Source organism: Mycteria americana, chromosome 7, assembly GCF_035582795.1.
Source record: "Mycteria americana isolate JAX WOST 10 ecotype Jacksonville Zoo and Gardens chromosome 7, USCA_MyAme_1.0, whole genome shotgun sequence".
Classification (NCBI taxonomy): domain Eukaryota; kingdom Metazoa; phylum Chordata; class Aves; order Ciconiiformes; family Ciconiidae; genus Mycteria; species Mycteria americana.
The window spans coordinates 63,009,101-63,033,666 of NC_134371.1; the positions used below are offsets into that span (position 1 = coordinate 63,009,101).

The following is a 24,566-nucleotide window of genomic DNA, read 5'->3' on the forward strand; positions in this document are numbered from 1 at the left end:
TTCTCCTCTCATTTCTTTCAACTATTGGTCCAAGTAGCTGTCGCTCAGTCCTGACAGGCCCAATCAGCTCGCGGAAGCTGCCCGAGGAGGCGTGTCACGCGCAGTCCCCTCAGCGTACGGCCGGCCTGCGGCTGGCTGCTCGCGTTGGTGTCTGAGGCGCGACCGGTCGTTCTAACCGGCGGTTGCTTGAGAACGAGCCGGTGAAGTCCACGGCCAAAGGGTCCGTCTGCGAGCCCAGCGCCCCAGCGGGCATCGCCGGCAGCAGTTCGGAGACCGGCGGTGAAATCCGGCGGTTGGGTCGAGCCAAACACGGTGAACTCGAGACCGAAACTTGGCACGAAGTAAACAGGATCGTAGTCGTCAGCCTCCCTCAGCGGTCATTAGAAAAGCCAAACTACATTGAATCAATTCAAAGAAATGTGACTATTCTTAGGGTTCAAAACGCCTGACCACACTGTTGATTTGATAAACTAGCTTTCAGTTGGTATTTTTCAACACTTAAATGAGCTAGAGTTAAGTCTGCAATTTTATTTTAACCAGCAGTACCACTTGTCTCGAGAGAGATCCAGTACGTGCTTAGTGTTAACTGCTGATTTTTTTTAAATTTTTTTATTCCCCTAATGGTATCCTTAATAGCTTAAAGGTTGTACCCATGGCTGCTTAACAGAAAAGACTGACTATTCTTGATCTAGCCTAGTCTTCGCAGTTCAGTAGGTCTGCATTTTCCAAGTGGTGAATACACTTCTTTTCCCTATGAGACCGCGGTGTCGTAGCAAGTTCAAGTCTTGACAACAGCAATGCTGCTTTTCCTTGTCTTGCATCTCTCTGAAGCTGGCGTTTCCAAATGGCATATACATTGCCAACATCCTTTTTCTTGTAACACTTTGAGAGCTGTTAAGAAGTTTGCTGTTGCATTTATGACCCCTTTTGCATTGTTCCACATTTGTTCAGTTTTCTGCTATTCCTGTAATACCAGTGCTGTTACTTATTTTATGTGTGTGTAAGTCTATGTTGACTGCAAAGATACGATGAAAGCAAAGTTAAGGGGTCAGAGGCTAATACAAATGAGGGGGGCTGTCTGAAATACAGGTAAGATAGTTTAGACTGGATGTCTACCCAATATTTTACTGCTTTATTTCTCCACAAGATGGAAGCCAAGACCCACGTCTAACCCAGGGCCTCCTGTATGGCTTTTACTGGAGAACTGCGCACACACTGCTGTATTGTACAAGGCATAGAGAAGCTTGTGAAGAGCAGTCACCTCTTTCCTTTCACATTCTATTACACCTTTCTTTTTTTTATCTTGTAACCATACTGTTTTATCGACGCTACTATCCTAGGCCACAGCCAGTCAAATGGAAGGCTGTATACAAGACCCCATCAAGCATTCTGGTTTGTCTTCGGTGCAAGCAAGTCTGTTATTTCCCTTGCCTTGACAAATTCAAGTAACAGTTATTATTGACTCACTGGTGATTCCTGATTGCTGGGCTCAAGGATCATCACACTGTCAAAAAAGATCAATGTAGTTTGATGTATTTTAAAAGCATTGAAAAGATACCTTCTTTATACATGCACACAATTGCCTAATACGCTAGTAATGCAGCTCACACACGCTCTCTGGCCACACCCGGTGACTACATTTCTCTTTATTTTGCAGTTTCAGGGGTTTAGATACAATAACCACGTTCCTAGCACTGCACAAATTGCACTTTCAGTACTAGATCACACATGCCCAAAACATGTCACAGTAAAGATTTCTGAAAGCAACATTCAAACAAATGAAGGGATCGAGCCTTTAGCACAATGAGCTCAAACTAGATCAATGTAGTTGCATTTTTCTCCAGCATATTGTGCTTTTTTCTTAGAACTATTACACTTTGAGACACAACAGAACAAAATTACAAAAGCATTTGCTAGTGTGATGATCCAGCAAATTACAGTGCAGTGGGCAGATAACTCTACTCCGGTTTCTGACATCAGAAAGTGTCCTCAGTCAGAGGAGTTCATAGGCCTAAGGTAAACCCATAAAACTTTTCAGGATTTTCACCGTAAGACAGCAAACTCTCTGTGTGCACCTAATTTACATTGACAGACACAATTTACAATCGCTGCTTGGAGCTGGGATGCACAAACCAGTGTGTGATCATCGAGGCATAGGATTTCCACAGATTCTCATAAGCAGTTCCTCCATATATTTCAGAGAAATACAAGCTCTGCATGTGGCTAGTGCACACAGACTTCTACACACAGATGTAGAAGGTTTGTAATTTTAGAGATGTTGGAAGTACAAGAATATTTTAGATGTTAAGTATTAAAAATTGTTCCTCCCTTCAAAGAATGATGCAACAAAACATCCACAGAATAACTCTAACAGGACATCTTTGCCATTTTTCATTTGCAGTTATGTTTTATTAATCAATCTTCCTTTTTTAAAATTATACTTTGTGGTTGAATCTGAACCAAGAAAAACTGTCCCCACACACGCACCCATCTAGCACAAAATTAAAAAAATAAATCAACAACAAAATGCAGAAAGAAAATCTAATAATATTGGCACTAATATTTGCCAACACTCACATTTTGGCTCCTGATATTTTTATCTGAGACAGTGCGGTTCCAAATCTTACATGTCAGATTCTGCCTCTGACTTGCAGCAGTCAGTTCCTCCTTTCCCTCGTCCCACAGCAAATCCACCATCAAGCAGTTCATCAGAGCAGATCCAAACCTGGAGAGGTAAAACTGCAGGATACGGGGGAAAAGCTGCAGGACAGTCAGCTCTTGTGCCTCTAGAAACAAACAAAGAGGCATAGCAAGGTGCCAAACACAGCAACACCCCCAGCACTCTGCAAGCCGTTACTGGTGACAGTGGAGAAGGTTGCACCAGCCAAGAGCAGGTACGGCTGCAAGGCCTTCTCCACCTCCTCCTCCCCTGCTTGGAAGCTTTGCTTTCTCCATGTGCTCTTCCTCCATTTAGAGGCTTGACACAAAATCCAGCCCCCATGCTCTTGGCTCTCTGGAGGACCTCAAACTGTCAGACAGAAATAAACTGCCTTCTGCTCCATCATACAGAAAAACTGAGGTCCATGTCTAGAGGACAGCAACAATGACTCAAAATATCTGGGGATAGATTTTTTTTTTTTAAATGTAAAAATACCATACTCTTGCTTTATAAGAGATTTTTGTCCCCATTTTATTTTAGACCTGGTCCCTTCTGATGGGTTTTTATGTTTCCTGCTGTTCTTGACAAAAAGCTTTCTGTAGTAGAGGAATCTATAATTAAGAATGCAACATTCTCTGTGGAAGTAACATTTGCAACGCTATACAATTCTTTTTCTTCAGTGTAACTCATGTTAACACTAGGTGCACTTACAATATTTAGTCAGATTTTTTTTTAAATTATTGGATGAGGAAATATATCATATTAACACTTCAGCACATTAAACAAACATACCAATTTCCTACAACAGAGACTTCTGCCTTTGGACTACATGATAATGCACCACCACAAATGAAAAGATCAAATTTAGTCAGGAAAGGAGAAGGACATTTCTCAGCGAGAAAGGTCACTAGCACGAGCAGTTCTGCTGCGAAGAGGGTGGGTTGTCTGTGAGTCGCATGCTCCTTCCAGAAGTGCCCCTGGAAGGGTCTGATTCTATACTCTCCGACATCTTTTCACAGATTATATCCACAAGACGCTCAAACACCTGCCTTACGTTGATGTTTTCTTTGGCACTAGCTTCAAAATAGTCAAAACCTGTGAGAAAAATTGGAAAAAATTAAAAAAAATCAATAGAGACTGATGATAATGGAGATGGTTTTTAAAATACTAACCAATTTTTTCAGAATTCACCTTAAGAAAACAAGACATTAGACAATTCTTAAGCTCAGTTGATTCCCACAATCTCAGAATACTGAGCAGAAATACTTCTAAAATTTATCAAGCATCAGTAAGAGTCAAAGGCATAAATGGATCCCTACTATAGCCCTGGTAAACACATCTGCAGATGATACAGATCTGAATAAACACGGGAGTCGAATTCTCCCAGTGTCACTAACTGGTAACGCATGGAGGGGCCTTCCTGGGCTCCACGCACCCCTGCGTGACAGGGCCAGGCTTACTCTACGAACCACTACTGCAGTCTGGTAAGAGCAGAGACCAGAAAGAGAAGCAAGATCATGGTTGTATTCCTTCTGCTGAGCAACTTCTGCACTTGTGAGCAAAATGCTCCACAATTTTGGTCCTGTTTTTCCTGTTCTTTTTCTGCTCAGATGGAAGGCTCTTCAGGGTGATTAATACTTGTACAGCACATGTCACGACAGAGCACCCGTTCTGACAAGGGCCGTTCAGCACTGCTGAATTACAAATAATGTTGAGTGCCTCCTACAGATTAATTTCAGTGTCCAGTCACCAGCTCCTAGCTGCAGTGATGAGTATGGATTCTCAAACACTGACCCCTTCTGATTAAAAAAACAAAAACCAGCAAGGCTGGAGTTATGCCAAGGTGGGGATGGCACACAGACAGCTATTCCTGCTGCCTCCTGTTGACACCCCGCACTACACAAGAACCAGCCTTCTCATGGACGAGGCTGAACCCTGCCTCAGCCAGCAGAAATGCTCTGAACCGTGAAGAATTTCTTTATCTTTCTAACCCCAGGGGCCTCAAAGGCCAACCACCACTTACAATGGCTGTCACTTCTACCAGGTTATTATATTGCCAACAGCGAGAGCTCAAGCACCACAGAGAGTTTGTTTTGCAATAAGCTACATTCTGTTGTGCTTCATTTTGGGGATATTCTGCATTGCATCAGTTTTCTTTGAATCTGCCACAAACAAGGGGAAAGATAAGTCCTCTTAACCGATTAGTCCGCCACTGCTGGTAGACTGAGTTACCTTGCTGTGTGAGATAACAAGTAGGTATCTAACCCATTCTAACACTTTTTAAAAATCATGGGACAATGGGTGAAGTGATGGTGGAGACGTTTGCCTCATTACTAAATAAGGATGGCTGTCCTGCATCAGACGAGGGTTCTGTCTGTCCCACTTGCTGTCTTTGATGATGATTAAAAATATATATAAAAGGCACAAGAAATCAGAGAACTGAACTTGGATATTTGTCAGTCAGCATTGGTTTAGCTTCTGCTGTGGCTGAATCTGTTTTGGTGTAGTTCACATTCAGGCCAATAACAGTTTCTTAATCTGATTAGGAGATTATTTCAATGATGTTAATGTCACTATACAAACTTAGATAAACATGCTGAACGATAACCTTTATGTGAATCATTATGATGAAAGCTAGCAGTTTAAGCAGTCGATAGTCAATTAAAGAGATTCCTCCCACCTAACACACGAAGTAATTTCAGATAATGCCATACACATTAGCACAGTTAATATAAGGAAAAACTGACTGATAAAACCAGATATATATTTTCAGCCCTTTTAAAAAGAGCATTAGTATGTTGGGAGGTTACAGAAGAGGAGGACTGGGACAGCACTTTCTAAAGGCATGGTTAGCTTTTGTTTTACTCTGCACTGGGGTATGTTTCTCCAGGGTGAGCTGGACGAGTGCAAGGACAGGTCCAGGGCAGAACCAGAGATTCTTCAGCAGAACAGTTTCCTACTGATGAACTGAGTTGCTATGGTAACTTTGTGCACCTGTGGTTTGAAGCGTCCCATATGTAAAGGATTCAGATTCTAGATGCCAGGTTTGTATTTAAACAAACAGTTGAATCTGGGAGGGAGAAAAAAACATCAGAAGTCCAAATAGGAGTGGGAGTTCCAGTCAAACTCCCTATTTGCTGTTACATTGTTCTGGACAAATTTTCAACTACTAACAGTGTAATTACTCTTGCAAAATATGTGGGCGCACATGCATTCACAACAGTTTTGAGAGTCTGCAAGCCAGGAACAGAGTTTATTCACATTCATATTTTCAAATTAGATTCTGATGTGTAAAAAAGAGCCCATAACTGCTTTTGCAAAATAACCATGTCTTTTGTTTGCTTTGCTAGTCCTACATGTAAAGAATTATTATTATTACAATACTAATAATGATGGGAAATTAGAGAGTTTAGTTTGGTATTTGCTCATTACGTGTTTATGATGGCAGTGCCTCAAGGCTCTGGTAATGGATGGGACCCCTTTGTGCTTAGCACATGTAGAATTTACACTTGAAGGCTCTAAACCTGCAGGCCTTTGCAGACATGCTTTTTTTTTTTTTGTTACACCTGCAACATGAAAAAATAATCTGATTGCTCTTAACTCTTTGGAACAGTGACCGTCTGTTTGTTTATATCACACAGGTCCCTATCACAAAGCCATACTTTATACTTACCTATGAGCAGGGTTTCTATACCTTCCCTTCATTAAAAAACCGAAACAAAATGACACTGACAAAACCCCCAACTAATAAATACTCATTAACTAAGATTTAACCGTAATTGGCAATTTGATCAAGGTCACACTTTAAACTACAACAATGTATGCAGTGTATACTGGAAGTCCAGTATCCCCTGTTCAACAATGCACCCTCCAATTACTGCTTAAGAATTGAAGACAACATAGGATTTTATAAATTGGGGATGATGGTGATTCCTTGGGTCTGGTAAGAATCTCTGCTCTTACAAGCTAAACAAATATTTACGGAATGCCCACTATAAGAGTCTCCACTGTTAACTGAATTCAATTTTAACAGGATTTGCTTGCCACTATGAATTCTTTAAGAAAAGACAGCAGTATAGTTAAATCTTAACACAGAAGCCCTGATTCCATATTAAAAAGATCACATATGCTAAAATATATAATGAAAATGATAAATAAATGAAAAATTAGGATGAGTTTATTTTGCTGTTTATTCTAAAATTTTCACAGCAATCCCAGCTTCCTCTCAATGGAACCGTTTTGCTTTTTCTGTCCCACATCAATAACATAATGCAATTTTTCTACCTGGATAGAGAAGCCTGGTACATTTTAAAAATATATTTTACTCAACTCCACAGTTCAGATTTATAAACTTCTTTTTTCATTGTTTAGTTGCAAAAAAACCAAAATCCTTCTACAAAAATCAATGTTTGCATTCTGAAAATGACTATATGGTACTTAAAGACCTGGAGACAGAACTGTGTTTATGAAAACTTTTTCTCTTTTCATTCCACTGAGCTAATAAAAGCTGTTCTCTCCAGACAAACTTTATCATCCTTACATCCTTAGATATTAGCTTTACAGATACAGCAACACTACAAGAAGGTAGTATTCAGCACTAAGCAAGTAAAATATGGACCTAGAATATATTACTACTTCTTAGTTGTGATACCATTATTAAAGTATTACTGCTGGAAGGACTTTTTATGATACAAATTAAAAGGAATGCAGTATAGAGAAGCAGAGGAAAAAGAGTAGAAAGAAAAGCTTTGACATGTACCTAGCTGATCCGCCAGATGTTTCCCCTTCTCCACAGGAATAATTCTTTCATCCTCCATGTCACATTTGTTTCCGACCAAGATCACTTGTGCATTGTCCCAGGAGTAAGTCTTGATTTGTGTGGCCCTACAGCAGGTCAAAAAAGATTGTTACCTTCCATCAGCCATGCCAAAATACAATAGTATATTAAGTATGAAAACACATACCATTAAAGACAACATCAACATCTCAAGGCCGTATGTTGGTTAAAAGACACATGAGCGAGCTTACACATAAAGCAAGAATGCAGACTATGTAATTTATAGCACCATTCTATTTTACTACTCCTTAACTTTGTGTGACAATAAAGTTACTTGCTAAGACTTTGCAAGTGTTTTAAAGATTGTGAGATCCAGACAAAAAGCTGAATTGAATAATTTTTGACGTCTACGGAAAAAAACCATTCTTCTAAATCTCATTGTCCTTCAGCTGTACTCTGTCAGAAGAACGACAGTCAGTTACACCTCTTAAGGATATTGTCCCTATAGAGAAAGCCATACAATAGATACACACTTCATGCTAGATTTACAACTTCTTGTAAAACACATAACAACAATAATTCAGAGCAGACAAAAAAGATGCTCATTTGCTGCAGCATTTTAGTATAACCATAAGAAATTGTGTTTTGAGAGTGAAACAGATGGAAGCATCAAGTCCTCTTTGCTTGAACAAGAGAACTGGTTCATGGAGACTGAAAATTGCATAGAAACATGGAAACAACTGCTAAAGAGGAACAGAAATTTACCAAATTGGGAAGATACGGGATCAAGGTAAGGCTCTGTGAGCTAATATTTGAACCCAGCAGGATTAAGTGATACCTAAGACAGGGAACAGTAGATGCAGTGACAGACGACAACTATCAGACAAATGCTAACTTCAATGACAGAGGGATCAAGTGCATGGGAGCTTAAGCAGGAACACTGGCATGAACTTAAAGCCTCTAAAGCTCTCTGTGGCTCATGTGCTGAAACTGGAGTGGAGCTAGCTGTGGATCCCAGGAGTCTGACCTTACATTTAGCCTCTTTATAGTTTTTCTATGACAAAACAGAAGATTTTTTTTTTTTCTATTTATCCTGAGGGGCCAGTCCTTTCTCACCATCCTCGGTGAGGTGTCACAGAGCCAGCAGCAGAACAGTATTAGCTTGGTAGCATTCATTTTCATCCATTTTTTCAGACTGGCCCAACCTTTTTTATCTTCACCAAGCTAGCTCTGTCTTTTAAGACTCCCTCCTTCCCAAAGATAATTAGGCTGCTCTGCCAGAAGTGATACACTCCTTCCATCCTCCAGTCCTTAACTCACCTTCCCACTCTTCGTCCCTACTTGCCACCCCTCCATACAGGACACCGCAGTTTCAGGCAAACCTGCCATTTCCCAAGAGAGCCAGGAGTCCCCTCAGACGTTACTTCTGTTTAGTTTGCTTGAACTCCCTTAACAATAAAGCACTTGATTCCTTCTCTTTTGAATTAGCAGCAGCCTCCAGCTCTGATCTACTAATGATAATTTTTAATTAGTTTGAGCTGCTTACTTGCCTTTTCCACGGAAAGCAGACAGTGATGTTACTCCAACAGATAAGAGGGGGGCATTTCACTGTGCAGCTTGCCTTTAAGCAGGAGCCTGTTTGGATTGCACTGGAAAACATAAACCTAAACGAAGCCCACTGCACAAGCCCAGACCCATACTGCAACACGCAAAAGTAATCAAGGACTTTGTGCAGTGAAACTTCTTGCTCTTCTTAGTGTCCTCCTGGAAGTGCACCCACTCCAATCCCAATTTTGGCTCCTCCACTTTCACCCTTCTGAGTGCCTCTGTGTAGACAAGCCCTATGAGAGCTAGTACGAGTCTGTGATCAGTTTATGCAGTACTCTGGGATTTGTCAAGGCTCATCACAGAAAGGGATGACCTCAGAAATCAACCAAAGCCCGGGAAGATGAAACCTCCCCAGTCTCCCTCTATAAGCAATAGAGAGAAAGAAAGTCTGTCCAGGTTCAATTTAAAACACCTATAACCAGGCTTCTCTTCTGACTCCCATTCGTGTCTCTGGATTCATTTCAGCCCCAGGGGGTGGGTGTCATATGGGGACACACTGCCAAATCTTAGCTATTTAAACAGAATTACTTAGAAAATGAAAAAGAAGAAAAAAGCATGAAGGATCTCCCACAGAAACTCATCCTCCTTCTTGTTTTGTACAAGTTCATGAAAATCCTCTCTTGCAGAACACTGCCATTTACACTTATTAGGAATAAAAACAAACAAACAAAAGTTATGAAGAAGAACGTCTGAAAGAAACCCTGATCCCCATACAAAAAGAAAGGCAGGAAATTTCCAGAAGCTTTTGGAAAGGTAAATAAATAAATAAATAAAACCACTTGTGCAATGGAGATGTTTCAACAACTGTCAGGGCAGTTGTTGGACACGGTAGGAAAAATATATTTCTGTGCCACAATAACAATGCTGTGCCTTATTTGTACTGAATCCCCCAAATTAATGATAAAGCATGTTTTTTATGCTTCACGCTTAGAAGAAAAATAGTCTCAGGTTCACAGTTACATGGATGTATCAACAGCCTAATTTGGAGATCAGCCTTAAAGATAAATAAAGCTGGTGATTTGTGAACCCAGCTGTCACTTAAATCTAAGTTAAATTAACCATTTTTTTCTTCCCTTCTATGAAATTGTCTAGATTGTAGAAAGCAGAGTTTCCATAATATTTTCTATTTACTTTACCGTATCAAATACTGAGTATGTTCTAGTTTCAGTACAGTTTCAAATGAGGCATAAACCACTGATTTATCTACACACAAAACTATCAAGCCAATGTCAAACAATAACTGTCAAAGGAGCCTACTAAAAAATTCATAAAAACTGAGCTGAAAGCCAGGCAAGCTCATTTAACCCTTTTACTTACCCTACAGGAAAGATGTCTTATTATGCAAACAAAATAATTAGTTATTTTCAAATATCAGGTAAAATCCATCTTTGCTTTTGCCCATTTACGCTTTTTCTTCTAAAATAACCTGACTGTACTCTTGCCACACTGCAGTAAGGAAAATCACTCAGGTTTAATCTTTTAAGGCTTCTCACAGAATCTGCTGTACTTCTCCCGGTGAAGGAACAAGAGATCAGGTCATGCCCCAGATATTCCCAAATGCATTTAAACTGTGTATCTTGCTCTTTCTCAGCTGCTTTAAGATAATCATCATTAATTAGGATGATTCATGTGAATGAAGGAAAGACTGTATCTCACATTCATATACTACCTCAAGAGCTTGTCTAAATACCTGATATATAGCCATGATCCTCCTCATTCAGGAGAAAGAGTTCCTTTACTTGCTTTATGAGAAGTATTTCTGGACTGACACAAAGCAAACAGAATCCTCTTTAGAGCATCCACCCATAAGAAGGGTGCAGTAAAAAGATCACCCAAGGAAGAAATCATATGGCAGACTGGAAGAGATATTCTCATTTCCCTTGTGGGCAGGTGAGGCCAGGTCAGGAGGCTGTTAAAAGAGTCACATGCCAATAAGACAGAGATGAGAGGTAAATTGCACCATACATACATGGGAGGCAGTTTTAGAGGGGATGTTGGAGCTTCATGAAAAGCCTTGAAGAATAACAAGGCTACTAAGCACAACCTGCTATGGCAATTTCCCAACTAGAGATGGGAAAGCTCTAAGATCCTGGAGAGGTCTAGAAGCAAAAAGACTTCTCTGTGATGGAGAGCTGACTCTGCATAAGGCTACCTTCCCATAATTTCAGTGTAATTATGAAGATGAATTTTGAGATCTATGCACACCCCTATGAGCTCAACAGAAGGTAAGAGTTTGTCATGGGCGAGAGCTTACTTGGAGTGCTAGGTCTCTGGTTCAGCTGTTGTTCATGCGTTTGGCTTGTTTTCTGTAGGGAGCTCTGCAGGAAGAGATGGTACAAGAGAAAGCAGTGAGATGGGCTGAGACTCATGTTGACAGCCTGCTTACACAGCATCTTAAAAAACCTGGACCACTAAACAGCAATAGGCAGGGCACCGGCAAGAAGGAACAAGCTTTAGACTGGACAATATCCTACTGTAAAACACATAGATAACTACTGTACAGAACTTGACCCATTCCAAGGTTTTGTGAATGGGTACAATTTTAGGATCCAGGAATCATGTTCAGGTGGGAAATTCTTACCAGCCAGTGAGAACGGACTGGGATGGAAAGCAGCCAAAAGTTAGTGGAAGGGGCATCAATTCATATTTTATTTGCTGATTATTTTCTTGAGGTATCCACCTAAGCTTGATTGTATTTGCTTTATGAGCCCAGTCCCATGATCACATGGCAGATGGCTTACTCATCTTTTTACGCCAGAGAGAGACTCAAATTCCATCCAGACACACTATTTTAGAAATAACTGGGAAGGTTAACAGGTTCTTTACTGGATTTAATTCACATTAACTGAGTACTGCTGATTTATTCTCAGTGTCCAAAAGGTCAGCTGATCTGCTGCATTTATGACAAAATATTCAACTTAAGAGTATTCTTTATCTACTGTAGCTGGACACTGAAAAACGCATCACTAGCCAGCTAGGATAGCAGGACACTTAAAAGAGAGAAAGGATGTGTAGGATTAATTGCTGTAATTTCTGGAAACTTGCAGGATGTAAGAAGACCTGGGATGAGCTTTGCTGTTAGCTTTTGCATATATTCTAGGTGGATGCCCCATTTAATTTCAGTGAGGGTTGAAGTATGGTCTTAGAACTAGCGTGGTTTGTTGTAGCCTCACCTAAACCTCTGCAAGCAGAGAGGCAACTCACATATTGGGCCACACACCTTCCTTGCAAGGTAAAAAGCAGCTTGCAACTTTGCCATTTCCTGGGAATCCAGGAGCAACACTACTGAGGGTAACGGCTTCATTAGCAGAGAAGAGGTGGTTCAGGCACTTGTCCTCCCATCAGACCATCTCATGTCCCAAACATTCTGGGTCCAGCCCTCATTTTTACAGAGGTCTTCCCTCTTGGGCACAGCAGGCAGAGCAAGAAGGCTGTCCTATCCGCATGTGATGGACAAGACAAGGCAGGGCTGAGCATCAGGGGCATGCTACTGACTTTGCAGCTTCCCAGTTGCTGCCACTCTATCCTCTCACCAGCACCAAACAGAAGCACTGCAGGACTGCTAGGGCTCCGTTTTTATCATTACGCATGCTGCTGCTGTCTCGCACTTGACCTAAAGAAGGGACTAGCCTCATGGAGATAAAGGCTCTAAGCTAAAGGAGCTCAAGTAGTAGACACTTTTAATTTTCCAGGGAGAGTACAGTTCCTGACTGAAGACCAGATCCAGTGGGATGTTTTTTTGAAGCATAACTGTATCACCCAGCACGGTGAAAAAAAACAAAAAAATCTTACCTACTTGCTATGCTAGCAAATGGCAGGGGCTGATACAGCAGCACCAGCCAAAAGCTTTTGTTTCCATTTCTTGTCCCTGCTGGAGTTTAGAAAGCAATTCTGCAGACTGGGAAAAAACATCTCTTGGCTGCATCACCACTAGAGGACTCTGCTGGCACAGCGATGCTGGCTTTGCTACAGTCCTCATCTCCTCTCCTGTGAGCAGTCTTCAGAAAGGATGGAAATGGACTACCACAGGCCGATTTTATCTGCCTTGCTACATCATTTGGGCTCAGAATCTTAAAACTGATAGTTGGAAAGATTCCTGAGATACAGAATAAAAACCAACAGTGATGGTTCACCTCTGTCCTTCTGCTGATAAGGTGCTCTTAGCAAAGCTATTCATACAGCCCCTGTGGCACAGGAAGACATGAAGTCAAATACACAAAGCTGACCTTTCCCAATTCTTACACTCTTGTGCCATTGCCTTTGATGGAACAGAGGGTTAGATCACTTCCAATACAAAGCTTCAGGTTAAACTTCACCTATACAAACTTTAAAGTAGTAGCAGCTCATAGATTGAGATTTGGTACTTTTTGGCTAAGTTAACAATGATAAGTAAAACTTATTAGAGAGAAACCAACAGACAGACAGGTAGATGAACTGTGTGGTCATATACACTTCATTTCATCAGGGAACCAAGTTGAAAATATTTATAGTTTAGTGAAAGATACTGCCCTAGCTCACATGCCTGCACTCCTATGGAAAAAATCCCTGTGCAGACACTTGCAGAAACAGCTTCATCTGAGTTTGGTGTGCCACATGGAGGAATCCGGTTTTGGCAAAGCCTTTGGGTTTGTGTTTCCAGCAAGGGAAAAATTTATCTATCTCTATCATTAGCTGCTGAAGGACAGCTCAGGGAAGGTATTGCTGTTCACCTTCTGCAGCATGGTGTCGTGATACTGGAGATGGGGTGAAAGTGGAGGCTACATCTTTAGATGATCATGACCAACTGCTTCACTGGACAGCAAGAACGAATAATGGGCAGCCTTGGAAGGTGGCCAAATTACTAGAAACCACAAACCACGTTGAGTTACAACCTAGATTAGGGGATACAGAATAGGTGTTTGACAAAAAGCCAGACTGAGCTGGATGCTAAGAGCCAGTGCCATAGCCACCATATGTTCCAGAAGAAGGAGGCTCTTATGATCTGTTAGGTAAGAAAAACTTTAAGTCACCTACATGCTGCTGTCACATGCTCCTGAAAGGTCACTGAGATCACTGCAAATCAATCTATCAGACTTGGGAGATTACATTAACCACTGCATTGCCTTTCTTTGCATGCTGACCATACCTATCTGCAGTATACAGCAACAGGGTAACAAGCAGAAATGATTGCAAGACATTTGAGGGGAGCCACTGAGGTACTACTTTCTGAGGATAAACACAGCCTTTCCCCTGCCTCCCCATGCCCTGTATTTCCTACACAGTCTGGTGTGCCTTTGAGAGGATGCTGTCCTAGTTTCAGCTGGGATAGTTAATTTTCTTCCTAGTAGCTGGTATAGTGCTGTGTTTTGGATTTAGGATGAGAATAATGTTGGTAACACACTGATGGTTTAGTTGTTGCTAAGTAGTGCTTACACTAGTCAAGGACTTCTCAGCTTCCCATGCTCTGCCAGGCGCACAAGAAGCTGGGAGGGAGCACAGCTGGGACAGCTGACCCAAACTGGCCAAAGGGCTATTCCATACCATATGGCGTCATGCTCAGCATATAAAGCTGGGGGAAGTTGGCCGGCAGTAGTGATCACTGCTTGGGGACTGGCTGGGCATTGGTCAGCAATTGCATTGTGCATCATTTGTTTTGCACATTCTTTTATCATTATTATTTTCTCTTCCTCTGCTGTCCTATTAAACTGTCTTTATCTCAACCCACAGGTTTTACTTTTCCAATTCTCTCCCCCATCCCCCACGGTGGTGGGGGGTGGTGAGCGAGTGGCTGTATGGTGCTTAGTTGCTGACTGGGTTTAAACCACAACAGTCCTTTCTGGCACCCAACGTGGGGCTCGAAGGGTTGAGATAACGACAGATCTGACCAGAGTGTGTTAAAAAAAATTTGTTATAAGCATTCATTATATTAGCTTAGTAGCCACTGGTCACAATGTTGATTTACTTGCTCTCAGAGTTGTTGTATTTGTTCTCAGAGTTGTGTTATGTAACACCTTACTTGCTGTATATACTGTTTATCAGTATTTATGTGCTGTTTATCACCTCTGGGAGGTGGATTAAGGTTATTGCTTTGCTGTACTGTGTAACACTGGCTTATGGTATGATAAAATTGCTGGTCATGAGATCAGTCTGGTATTTGTACTCAGCACTGCCATCACCTCTATACTTCAGGAGCCATCTATCAGAAATTATTAATAATTACACTTTTAATCTTTTCTCCTCAGAAAGCCAACCTATGGGGGAGACACCTTCCTCCATCTTCCCCTCCCTCTCCAGGCTAATTACAATAGCTCTTGAGAACTTTGAATACCCTTGGGATGTTCAAACCAGCATGTTCCTATTGCTGTCTCCTGAATGTGTGTCAGGTCTTACTTAGGGTTAAACAACTATTTAAAAATACTACAGCTACTCCAACCCCTGTGACAGGCACCACAGTTACTGCAATCCCTGCAACAGGCACTGCAGTTACTCCAACCCTGGCGACAGGCACCACGGCTACTCCAACTCCCGCAACAGGCACTGCAGCTGAACCAGAGAACCAACCCGTGCCAGCATCAGTTCATGCCATACACAAGAAGAAATCCTGGAAGCAAAAGTCAGCTCGTTTAGTAAGGGATAAAGAAGCTTCTCCTAAGAGGGAGCAGGAGGAAGCAGCATACTGCCCCACCAGCAAGGAGGCAGGCTACTCTAAAACAGGGCCATCACAAGAACACGAGGAGGAAGAGGAAGAATTCCCTGCTTCCCCCCGAGGAAGAACTCGGCGGAAGAGTTCTTCCTTTTCCTTGGAGAGAGAGGAAGAACTCATAAAAGAGACAGTAACCACCTGATCTCTATCCCTGAGTGAGCTGAGATATGTGAAAGGATTTCAGCCATCGCCCAGGCAAGCACATTGTCACCTGGCTGCTCCGGTGCTGGGATAACAGGGCCAGTAGCCTGGAATTAGAGGGTAAGGAAGCCAAACAGCTGGGATCCCTTTCTAGGGAAGGGGGCATTGACAAAGCGATTAGAAAAGGGGCACAAGCCCTCAGCCTCTGGAGGCAACTCCTGTCAGGCGTGCAGGAAAGATATCCCTTCAAGGAAGAGATGCAACTTATAGATGGGCTCATGATCGAGGGGTGGACTTGACCATGGACACTATTGCACAGGTTATCCATGAATGTGAGACGTGGTGCAATCAAGCAAGCCGAGCAGTTAAAGCCTCTTTGGTATGGAGGGCAATGGCTGAAATATAAATATGGGGAGGCCTGGCAGATTGATTATGTCACACTCCCACAAACCTGCCACGGCAAGCACTATGTGCTTACAATGGTGGAAGCAACCACTGGATGGCTGGAAACATATCCTGTGCCCCATGCCACTGCCCGGAACGCTATCCTGGCCCTTGAAAACCAAATCCTATGGCGACATGGCACCCCAGAGATAATTGAGTCAGACACCGGGACTCATTTCCGAAACAACCTCATAGACACCTGGGCCAAAGAGTGGGTATATCACATCCCCTGTCATGCACCAGCCTCCTGGAAAATCGAACGATACAATGGACTGTTAAAGACTACACTGAGAGCAATGGGTGCTGGGACATTCAAACATTGGGATACACATTTAGCAAAGGCCACCTGGTTAGTCAACACTAGGGGATCTGCCAATCGAGCTGGCCCTGCCCAGTCAAAACTTTTACATACTGTGGAGGGGGATAAAGTCCCTCTAGTGCACATAAAAAATATGCTGGGGGAGGCAGTCTGGGTTACTCCTGCCTCGGGCAAAGGAAAACCCATTCGCGGGATTGCTTTTGCTCAAGGACCTGGGTGTACTTGGTGGGTAACGCGAAAGGATGGGATGGGGAAGTCCGATGTCTACCTCAAGGAGATTTGATTTTGGGTGAGAATAGCCAATGAACTGAATTGTATGATGTTAATTGCTATATAATACTGCATGTCATCACTTCTATGGTTGCTATATGCCATATCAATGGTATTAGAGCCATCAATGGGATTAATACCATCACCCAGATTAATGAAGAATGAATTTTGATGAAACCGAGCAAAGTGCAGCAGTGATGGAACCAGAACTGGCTTCAGCTTGCAACAATCCAACACCACACACCATCTCTCCTGCCCAGAAAGACTGTTATGACAGATGGAGCCCAAAGTCATGGACTAAATGAACTCAACAGACATTTTAGAGGGATGGCCCATAGATTAAGGGAATGATATCTGTGTGTATATATATCAAAAGACAGGAAAAGCAGTGGTGATTAATTGGAATGTGTTGGAAAGGGTAGGACCTGAGCATGACATAGGTGGTATAGAATAAGGGGTGGATACTGTCCTGGTTTCAGCTGGGATAGAGTTAATTTTCTTCCTAGTAGCTGGTATAGTGCTGTGTTTTGGATTTAGGATGAGAATAATGTTGATAACACACTGATGGTTTAGTTGTTGCTAAGTAGTGCTTACACTAGTCAAGGACTTTTCAGCTTCCCATGCTCTGCCAGGTGCACAAGAAGCTGCGAGGGGGCACAGCCGGGACAGCTGACCCCAACTGACCAAAGGGCTATTCCATACCATATGGCGTCATGCTCAGTATATATAAACTGGGGGGAGTTGGCCAGGGAGCAGTGATTGCTGCTCAGCGACAGGCTGGACATTGGTCAATGGGTGGTGAGCAATTGCATTGTGCATCACCTGCTTTGCACATGCTTTTATCATTATTATTTTCTCTTCCTCTGCTGTCCTATTAGACTGTCTTTATCTCAACCCACGGGTTTTACTTTTCTTTCAATTCTCTCCCCCATCCCATGGGGCGGCGGGGGGAGAGGGTGAGCGAGCGGCTGTGTGGTGCTTAGTTGCTGACTGGGTTTAAACCACAACAGATGCCATGGCAGAATGTGAGCTCCAGCAACAGGGTCTGACCTTCTGCTTATCTGTGCTGCGCCTGCGGCCACTACCTCACAGCAGCAGCTCAGGTGTTTTCACCCTGGGCACTGTGCTGGGTCCCTGCTGAGAAAACACCTCCCATCAGCTACCACCAAGGGGTCTGCAGGCACTGCCCATGGCTACCACAACAACATGTGCTCTGGCTCTTCTGGGAAGACCACTACTCTTCCTGCTCTGTACTTGTACTTGTCTGGAAGGCAGGAGAGCAGGAAGAAGGTCTAGGCCACAGCTCCGCTTCCAGGATCAGATCACAGTGTGGGGTCAGATGGGACATTTCTTCCCAAGGAAGAAATGTCGGGTGGCATGAGCTACAAGGGGAGCTTCCAGGTGGGGAAGCACACCAAAATGTTGGGGACACAAGCCTGGGTACAATGCAGCTTTGATACTGCCATGGAGTTTTTAAAGTGACTGACCTTGTGCTTTCTTTTTTCACTGTAAGCCAAAAATATTTCCTGGCTTTTTGTCATCAGAAAGTCCAGAAATCATTTTCTGGTGTTTCTGCATTTGTACTGAATTCAGTGGAGCCAGAGGAGCTTATAACAGCTGAGAATCCGTTTCATGCCTAGTTTTAGGGCTAAGTCCCCACCCTTCCCATTTAATAGGTAACTCCTTCTACACCATTCCATGCTGAGCACTGCCTTACAGAGTTGTTCTGGTGCTTTCTGTAGTCAGTGGTTACAGACAGACCCCTTCCAAGGGGTATGCTTGCTTTCTGTCCTAGACCTTGCTCTTCCTCCTTTTATTACAACTACAACTAATTTAAATTTCACAAGTTTTAAATGGGTAAAGTTAGATTTTTAATTATGTCAAGTTAGGCAAGGTGAATACTGTCTACACTTGTAGGTTCAAAAAAAAAAAAACAAAACCAAACCCAAACAAACAAAACCCAACTTTTTAAGGCAGTTTGGAAAGATTTAGCCTTATTAGATTTTAAACAAGCTTTGACTTGAACAACCACTGTTAAACTGTATTGTTTTAGCAGCATAGCCAGAAACCTCATAAGCCCAAATAATGCATTAAAGGATTAATTTCTTTACAATAAATTGGAACTTTTTTAAAAGCATAACTGTTATAGTATGCTACTATATTTGAATTATAACTTTTTCATTAAAGGGAAGCAGTAGAACTTTTTCTAAGGAGAGTTTAAAAAACAAATTATTTATCCCAGAGTTTAGATGAAGAGGAAAGAATATGGTGATGCAAAGCACTGTGGAGGGTGGGATGTCTAATGTTCTCAACAAACAATTGTGAGGAAAAAATTGGCCAAAACCCCAAAAAATGCAACAACAACAGTATTTCATACCAGTCCTGCACTGCATTGAAGGAGTCTTCGCTGGTGATATCATACATGAGGATGAAGCCCATGGCTCCTCGGTAGTAGGCTGTAGTGATAGTCCTGTATCTTTCTTGTCCAGCTGTATCCTGGAACAGAAAGGAATATTTAGGCTTTAAGATTTCAATTCTCAGAATCAGGAGTTGTAGTTAGGTTCTGTATCTAAAATAAGGCAACCACTTTTTGTTATTTTACATTTTAAAATTCTCATTTGCTCCCAACTGAAATGAACTCTACTTACATATTAGCATTAATTGGGCTTTTGCATCAACTATGATTTGTTAAATGCATTTTGACACATGTACTATTAAAAAAATACCAAAGATGTCAACCCTTTAATTGCTCTTCTCTGCCTCAGCCTCAATGCAATAATAAAATGTTAGCAGAGTTCACTGAAAGCTGACACTTCAAAGCAGAGGCAATAGAAAACACTCCAGAACTGTACCAGGCAAAAGACATTTACATGTTGCAATTTAGTGTCATGGTCAAGAAAATGTCCTTGAGATAGATGCTGCGGGTGACAGGGTTCTTACCTGAGGTTAGAGACAACAATTAAAGACTTGATGTAATGAAAATTATTCTACAAAGTTAATTTAATGTGGAATATCCCAATCATGATGTCTGAGGTGCACATACTAATTTGAGATTTACTAATCCTCTTCTGTTGGTTCAGCTTAATTCTCTTTACCTATAGAGCGTTGTAGAATACCTCTACCTGCAGTTGTCATTTCTATGTTCAGCCTGGCAGCACAAAGGTGAAACTCTGGCATATACAACAGAAGAATTTCAAAAGACTTGTGACAGCTGGAAAACATGTCAGCTACCATCTGTTGGATGCCAACAACATTTATTCATTACATTTTGGGTGCCTGCTCTTAAATTGAGGAATATTTCTACATCCGATCAGCAGTCCTGCAGCCAGTCCCTCTGGACCTGCCTTCTGAACAAAGGAAAGAAGTCTTGTGCTTAACGTATCTCTCATTCAGGAGGTATCTATCATTTGAACAAACACACTTCATCCATCTTTTGGCAAATGGCAACTCTGTGAAACAGCTGCAGGGAGGCAAAAGGCCTTACCTTCAAAGTGCATGTTCAGCATAAGGTGTTGACTGCTAGTTACTCTTACGGGTTAGCAGTTCCGAAATGAATGGTCCTTTAGTCCTCCAGAATGCACACTTAAGAAAGCATTTACTGCCACTGTTTTAAAATGTGATTCAAGTTTCTTTTCTCTAGAGAAAAGGACCTTAAAGGACTTATCAGTCATATAGCTAGTTGGAAGAGTAAAATAAGTCCACGTAGAGCACTCTTGCAGGAGTATAGAGCCAGTTTCTGATCAGACACGGCACATCACCACAATCCCAGAAAACACACAAGGTGCACTGGGTGGGAAACCACCAGCTTTAAATTTCTCCTGTCTATCATTCCCATACATGCAGCTTTGTTTTTGCTGCATGCAAGAGACAGTGTTGGCTCTTCCAGAACACATGCTAGCCAGTCTATGAAAGGGGAAAACATCAATGATTGCCTGTTGTTCTGCACCAGAATATCACAGAGGCTCTCTGTAGGAGGAAAGTGCTTGTAAATAAGCTCCCTGCAGCTTGCTTAAAAGGCTCTGCCTATTGCACTACCATGAGACTATCCACAGCTGTAACACACCGCAAATTTCCCAGCGGAGAGATTATGCAGCAGGAATCTTGCTGTTTCTTTACCACACTTCTGGAAAAAGCAGGGATTTTTCCCCAAAACTTGTGCATTTATTTCAAGACAGGCTAGTCCATTGGCTGATCACAGTGAGGCATTGCACACTAACTGAAAAGAGTCCTCCTGTTCCCTCCTGACAAGAAGTACCAGAATGAGGTGGACTACACCTCACATCTTGCATGACCATTTCTTCTCCTGTCATTGATAAATCCATCACAGAGCACTCTCGTATTCACTGACACCGCATCCTCGCTTAGCTGCTGAACAGCTAAACCAGCCGTGCCAGCCAGATCCTGACTGTATTTCTTCAAGTGGGAAAGGTCTCGGCAGCAATAGCATCGTTCTGTTTATTCAGAGACGTAGTAGTTGCTTTATTTTAGCCTGATTTCCTAAGGACATGAGGCTTATTAAATCATCAGTCTCCACACAAGCACGTGTATATGCTCATTATAACTCTACTGACTTTTGATCAAATTTGACTGAGGGGAAACACTCTCAAAGGTATGTTCTTACATGTCATGAAAATAGCTGGTGAGGTGAAGAAGAGAGACCTTAAGCATACCTTAGCTGGGGAAAAAAGCTTAAGTGCAATGCTTATCTTTTTCCGACACCAAAGGATCCACAGGGGAGAGGCTTTCTTCGTGCCTCGTTAGGAGAAAGACCTAAATCAGTATTAGTAACTTCTCAGATCCTGCAACCAACAGAAAGGAACAAATCCACAGGAAGTTGGGCTTCTTCAGTTCTCACGCTCACAGCGTTATTGTTTTACACCTGTATTCCCAGCTTCTTCTGCCTCCCAAATCTCATCTTCTATTTTCTGCTCTGTGTTTAACTAGCGCTCATTTTGGCTTAGGGCATGAGGCTGTGACCAGGCAGTAAGCAACTGCCAGACACATTGTCACGCAAAATAATTTGGAAAGAAATTAAATTTGAGAATAGCTTGGAGCAAGGAGTTAGCTCTGAGGATGTATATCCAGGCTGTCCTGGGAAGCAGCCCCAAGGGACTCTGAGGATGGCTTCCAAAACCTGCCCTGGTACCATCTCAGTGCCTCGGCTCAATGAGGAACTGGGCTCAGCCCACAAGAGTTTGTCTGTGTTAAAGACAAACTGTGCTATTGCCTGAAAACTCTGAAATTTAGTAATTCTGGTTTGTCGATTTCAGTATTCTGCCTCTGAACCCCCTGTGTGTGTGGGTGGGCCCCAGTTTATACGTTAGCGAGAGACAGGGACGGGGCTGCAGGAGGTACAGAACCCCAAAGGGCTACATGCATTTGCTTAGTCATAACCTGTTCTCTGGTGCACAATGCACTTACCTCATTAGGAAGGTAATTTGTATATTCATTAGTATATACTTAGATGCCTGCCTCCTCAGGTTATCAGAGGGGGTGTATGCGGAGAAGGCATCCTATATTTCATGGTATGTAAAGTTTATTCATAACCTTGCCCTGGTAGCCGTGTGATATAGTGCAGAGATGTGATTCATCTCTATGTGTGTCTCTGATGGATTCCTCGCTCTGTTTTACTGTACAGGTACAGACCATGTCATCTCCCCTTAAAGGTTTTTAGTTGCATTTCTCCAAATCCATTTGAATTTTTGTAATATCACCCTGAAGTGAATTTTTTCCTCAGGTTATGTTAGCTTCTTAGACAGCTATAAATGGGCTTAATTTTCTTGACTCACACCATGTTTTACGCTAGCTTCAGTGAGCACACACACACCCCCCCCCCAGATACTTCAACACAAATGAAATAAAACAAACTGCAAAATCTGAGCTCAGTTTCTTCAACATTTACAGTAGCTGCCCTTACATCAGTTTAAAACACCACAAACCTTAGGTAATTAGGCATTTCAGTTTTTTGTGTGCAAGACGTTTATCTAACAAAGGAGAAAATAACTGACACAGATTGCTCCCCGCCCCCCCAGGTTGTTTGCAAGATTTCCAGGTAGACCACAAACTCATTAGAAGACAAGCAGATGAGGCACAGGCAGGGATCAGCAGAAACCCAGTGTAGCTCTAATTAACAGTCTAGCAAATGCCTAGGAAGAATAGCCTGGGCCTTCAGCATCCAGAAGCTTGTTTGGCTGTCCCTGATGAGGAATTGGAAAGCTTCATTGTAACCAAGCACGGAAGGGTCTCTGTGAGGTATATTTACACTAATGTGCTAACAGCTCTGTTATTTTGTAGCTTACGTATGTGCCTGTCCTTGATACAAACAATTAAAAACCCCCACAAGACCATTAGTTGGTAGCTTGAAACAAAAATTCGAAGGTTTTGCATTAATGAGCAATCAAAATTCAGTGTTTATCACAGGAGAAAAAGACCGAAATGCATTTGCATTATGTGCAGATGCCCTCTACTCACAAGATCCATCACCTAAACATCCACAATAGGAGCACAACCAGCTTTTCTTAAATTTACTTGGCTGTCTCAGCAGAAACAGTGAGGTACTTACACAGGGAACATATTTGAGTTTTTGAATCGTGACAGATGCTCTTTGCTGCAGGTCTGAAAAATCAGAATCCCTGATTCTGAGCCATCATTCTTCTAGTGAAGATTTCCAGCCACAAGTTCTTTGTTTCAAATAAAATGTCACTGAAACTTCTCATCTGTACTGGATTTAATCCCCTCAGCACCATGAGTGTTCTAGCAGTGTACATGACAGACAGTCTCTAAAGAAATAAACCTTTCAATTTTTTTAAAGGATTATGGTTTGATTTTAAAGGATTATGGTTTGATTTTAAAGGATTATGGTTTGATTTTGTTGTTTGTTTGTGGTTTGTTTTTTTTTTTTAAAGAAGAGTAATACATAAGAGTAAGAGTCACAGTTGACCAGCTGGTTGGCAACAATTACAAGATGTATGTACTTAGCATCATCCTTAGGCTGCTCAGAGTCGCAACAGAGGCTACATCAACCCCAATAACCAGCACCAACCACAATTTTGGGGCTTCATCAGCTGTGGTGAAGGAGAGACCTCTTCCCCTCCCTTGCTGTTCAGCATCACATTGTGACACCTATGCTATAGCTTTCTGCACCTTGTTCAGAGTTTGGTCAGCCTTGGAGACAGGACTTCACGGCCCTGTGGCTATAGGGACAGCAAGCTGTTAGACATCAAAGTGTCAGGAAACATCTGACTCTCTGCAAACACAGCTCAGTTCTCAGCAAGACTGGCCACCTCAGCTCCTGTTCTCTACAGGACAGATAACCTGAACAAGCAAGAAATAAAGGCACATCCTGAAAGCAGAGGGCTGTTTGTCCTGCTACAGGCCAATCTGGGCCTCTAATACTCAACCCCTCTACGTCCAAGACCTGTTTACTTTCCCTTCTGCATGGATGAGGGAACATTTGCGCTCGCATGGAGCTATACTGGTGTCTCTGTTGTGAACAGTGAGAATGCCATTCTGCCATCCATAACCTCTGTCCCATTCCACGTCCAGGCAGATCTCTCAAACTGTTCACGCAACCTTCGCCGCTGCTGCCCTGTTCTGCCTTCCTCGCTGGACCTAGCTAGCTGCTCAAAGCAGCATTTCCTTACCTTTCTGGACTGTTGCAATGTGA

The 24,566-nt window shown here is 42.3% G+C and overlaps 1 protein-coding gene across 1 annotated transcript in view; it reads right to left on the reverse strand.

Moving 5' to 3' along the window:
- Positions 1 to 1,633: 1,633 nt before the first annotated feature.
- The window catches only part of RAB3B (RAB3B, member RAS oncogene family), a 52,346-nt gene continuing 29,413 nt past the window's right edge, over positions 1,634 to 24,566 (reverse strand). The window contains exons 2-4 of the mRNA XM_075509282.1: positions 19,278 to 19,396; positions 7,419 to 7,543; positions 1,634 to 3,754 (exon numbers count right to left, since the gene is read on the reverse strand). Of these exons, the coding sequence (XP_075365397.1) occupies positions 3,567 to 3,754; positions 7,419 to 7,543; positions 19,278 to 19,396 (432 nt within the window). The 3' untranslated portion in view covers positions 1,634 to 3,566. The remainder of the gene's footprint in view (positions 3,755 to 7,418; positions 7,544 to 19,277; positions 19,397 to 24,566) is intronic.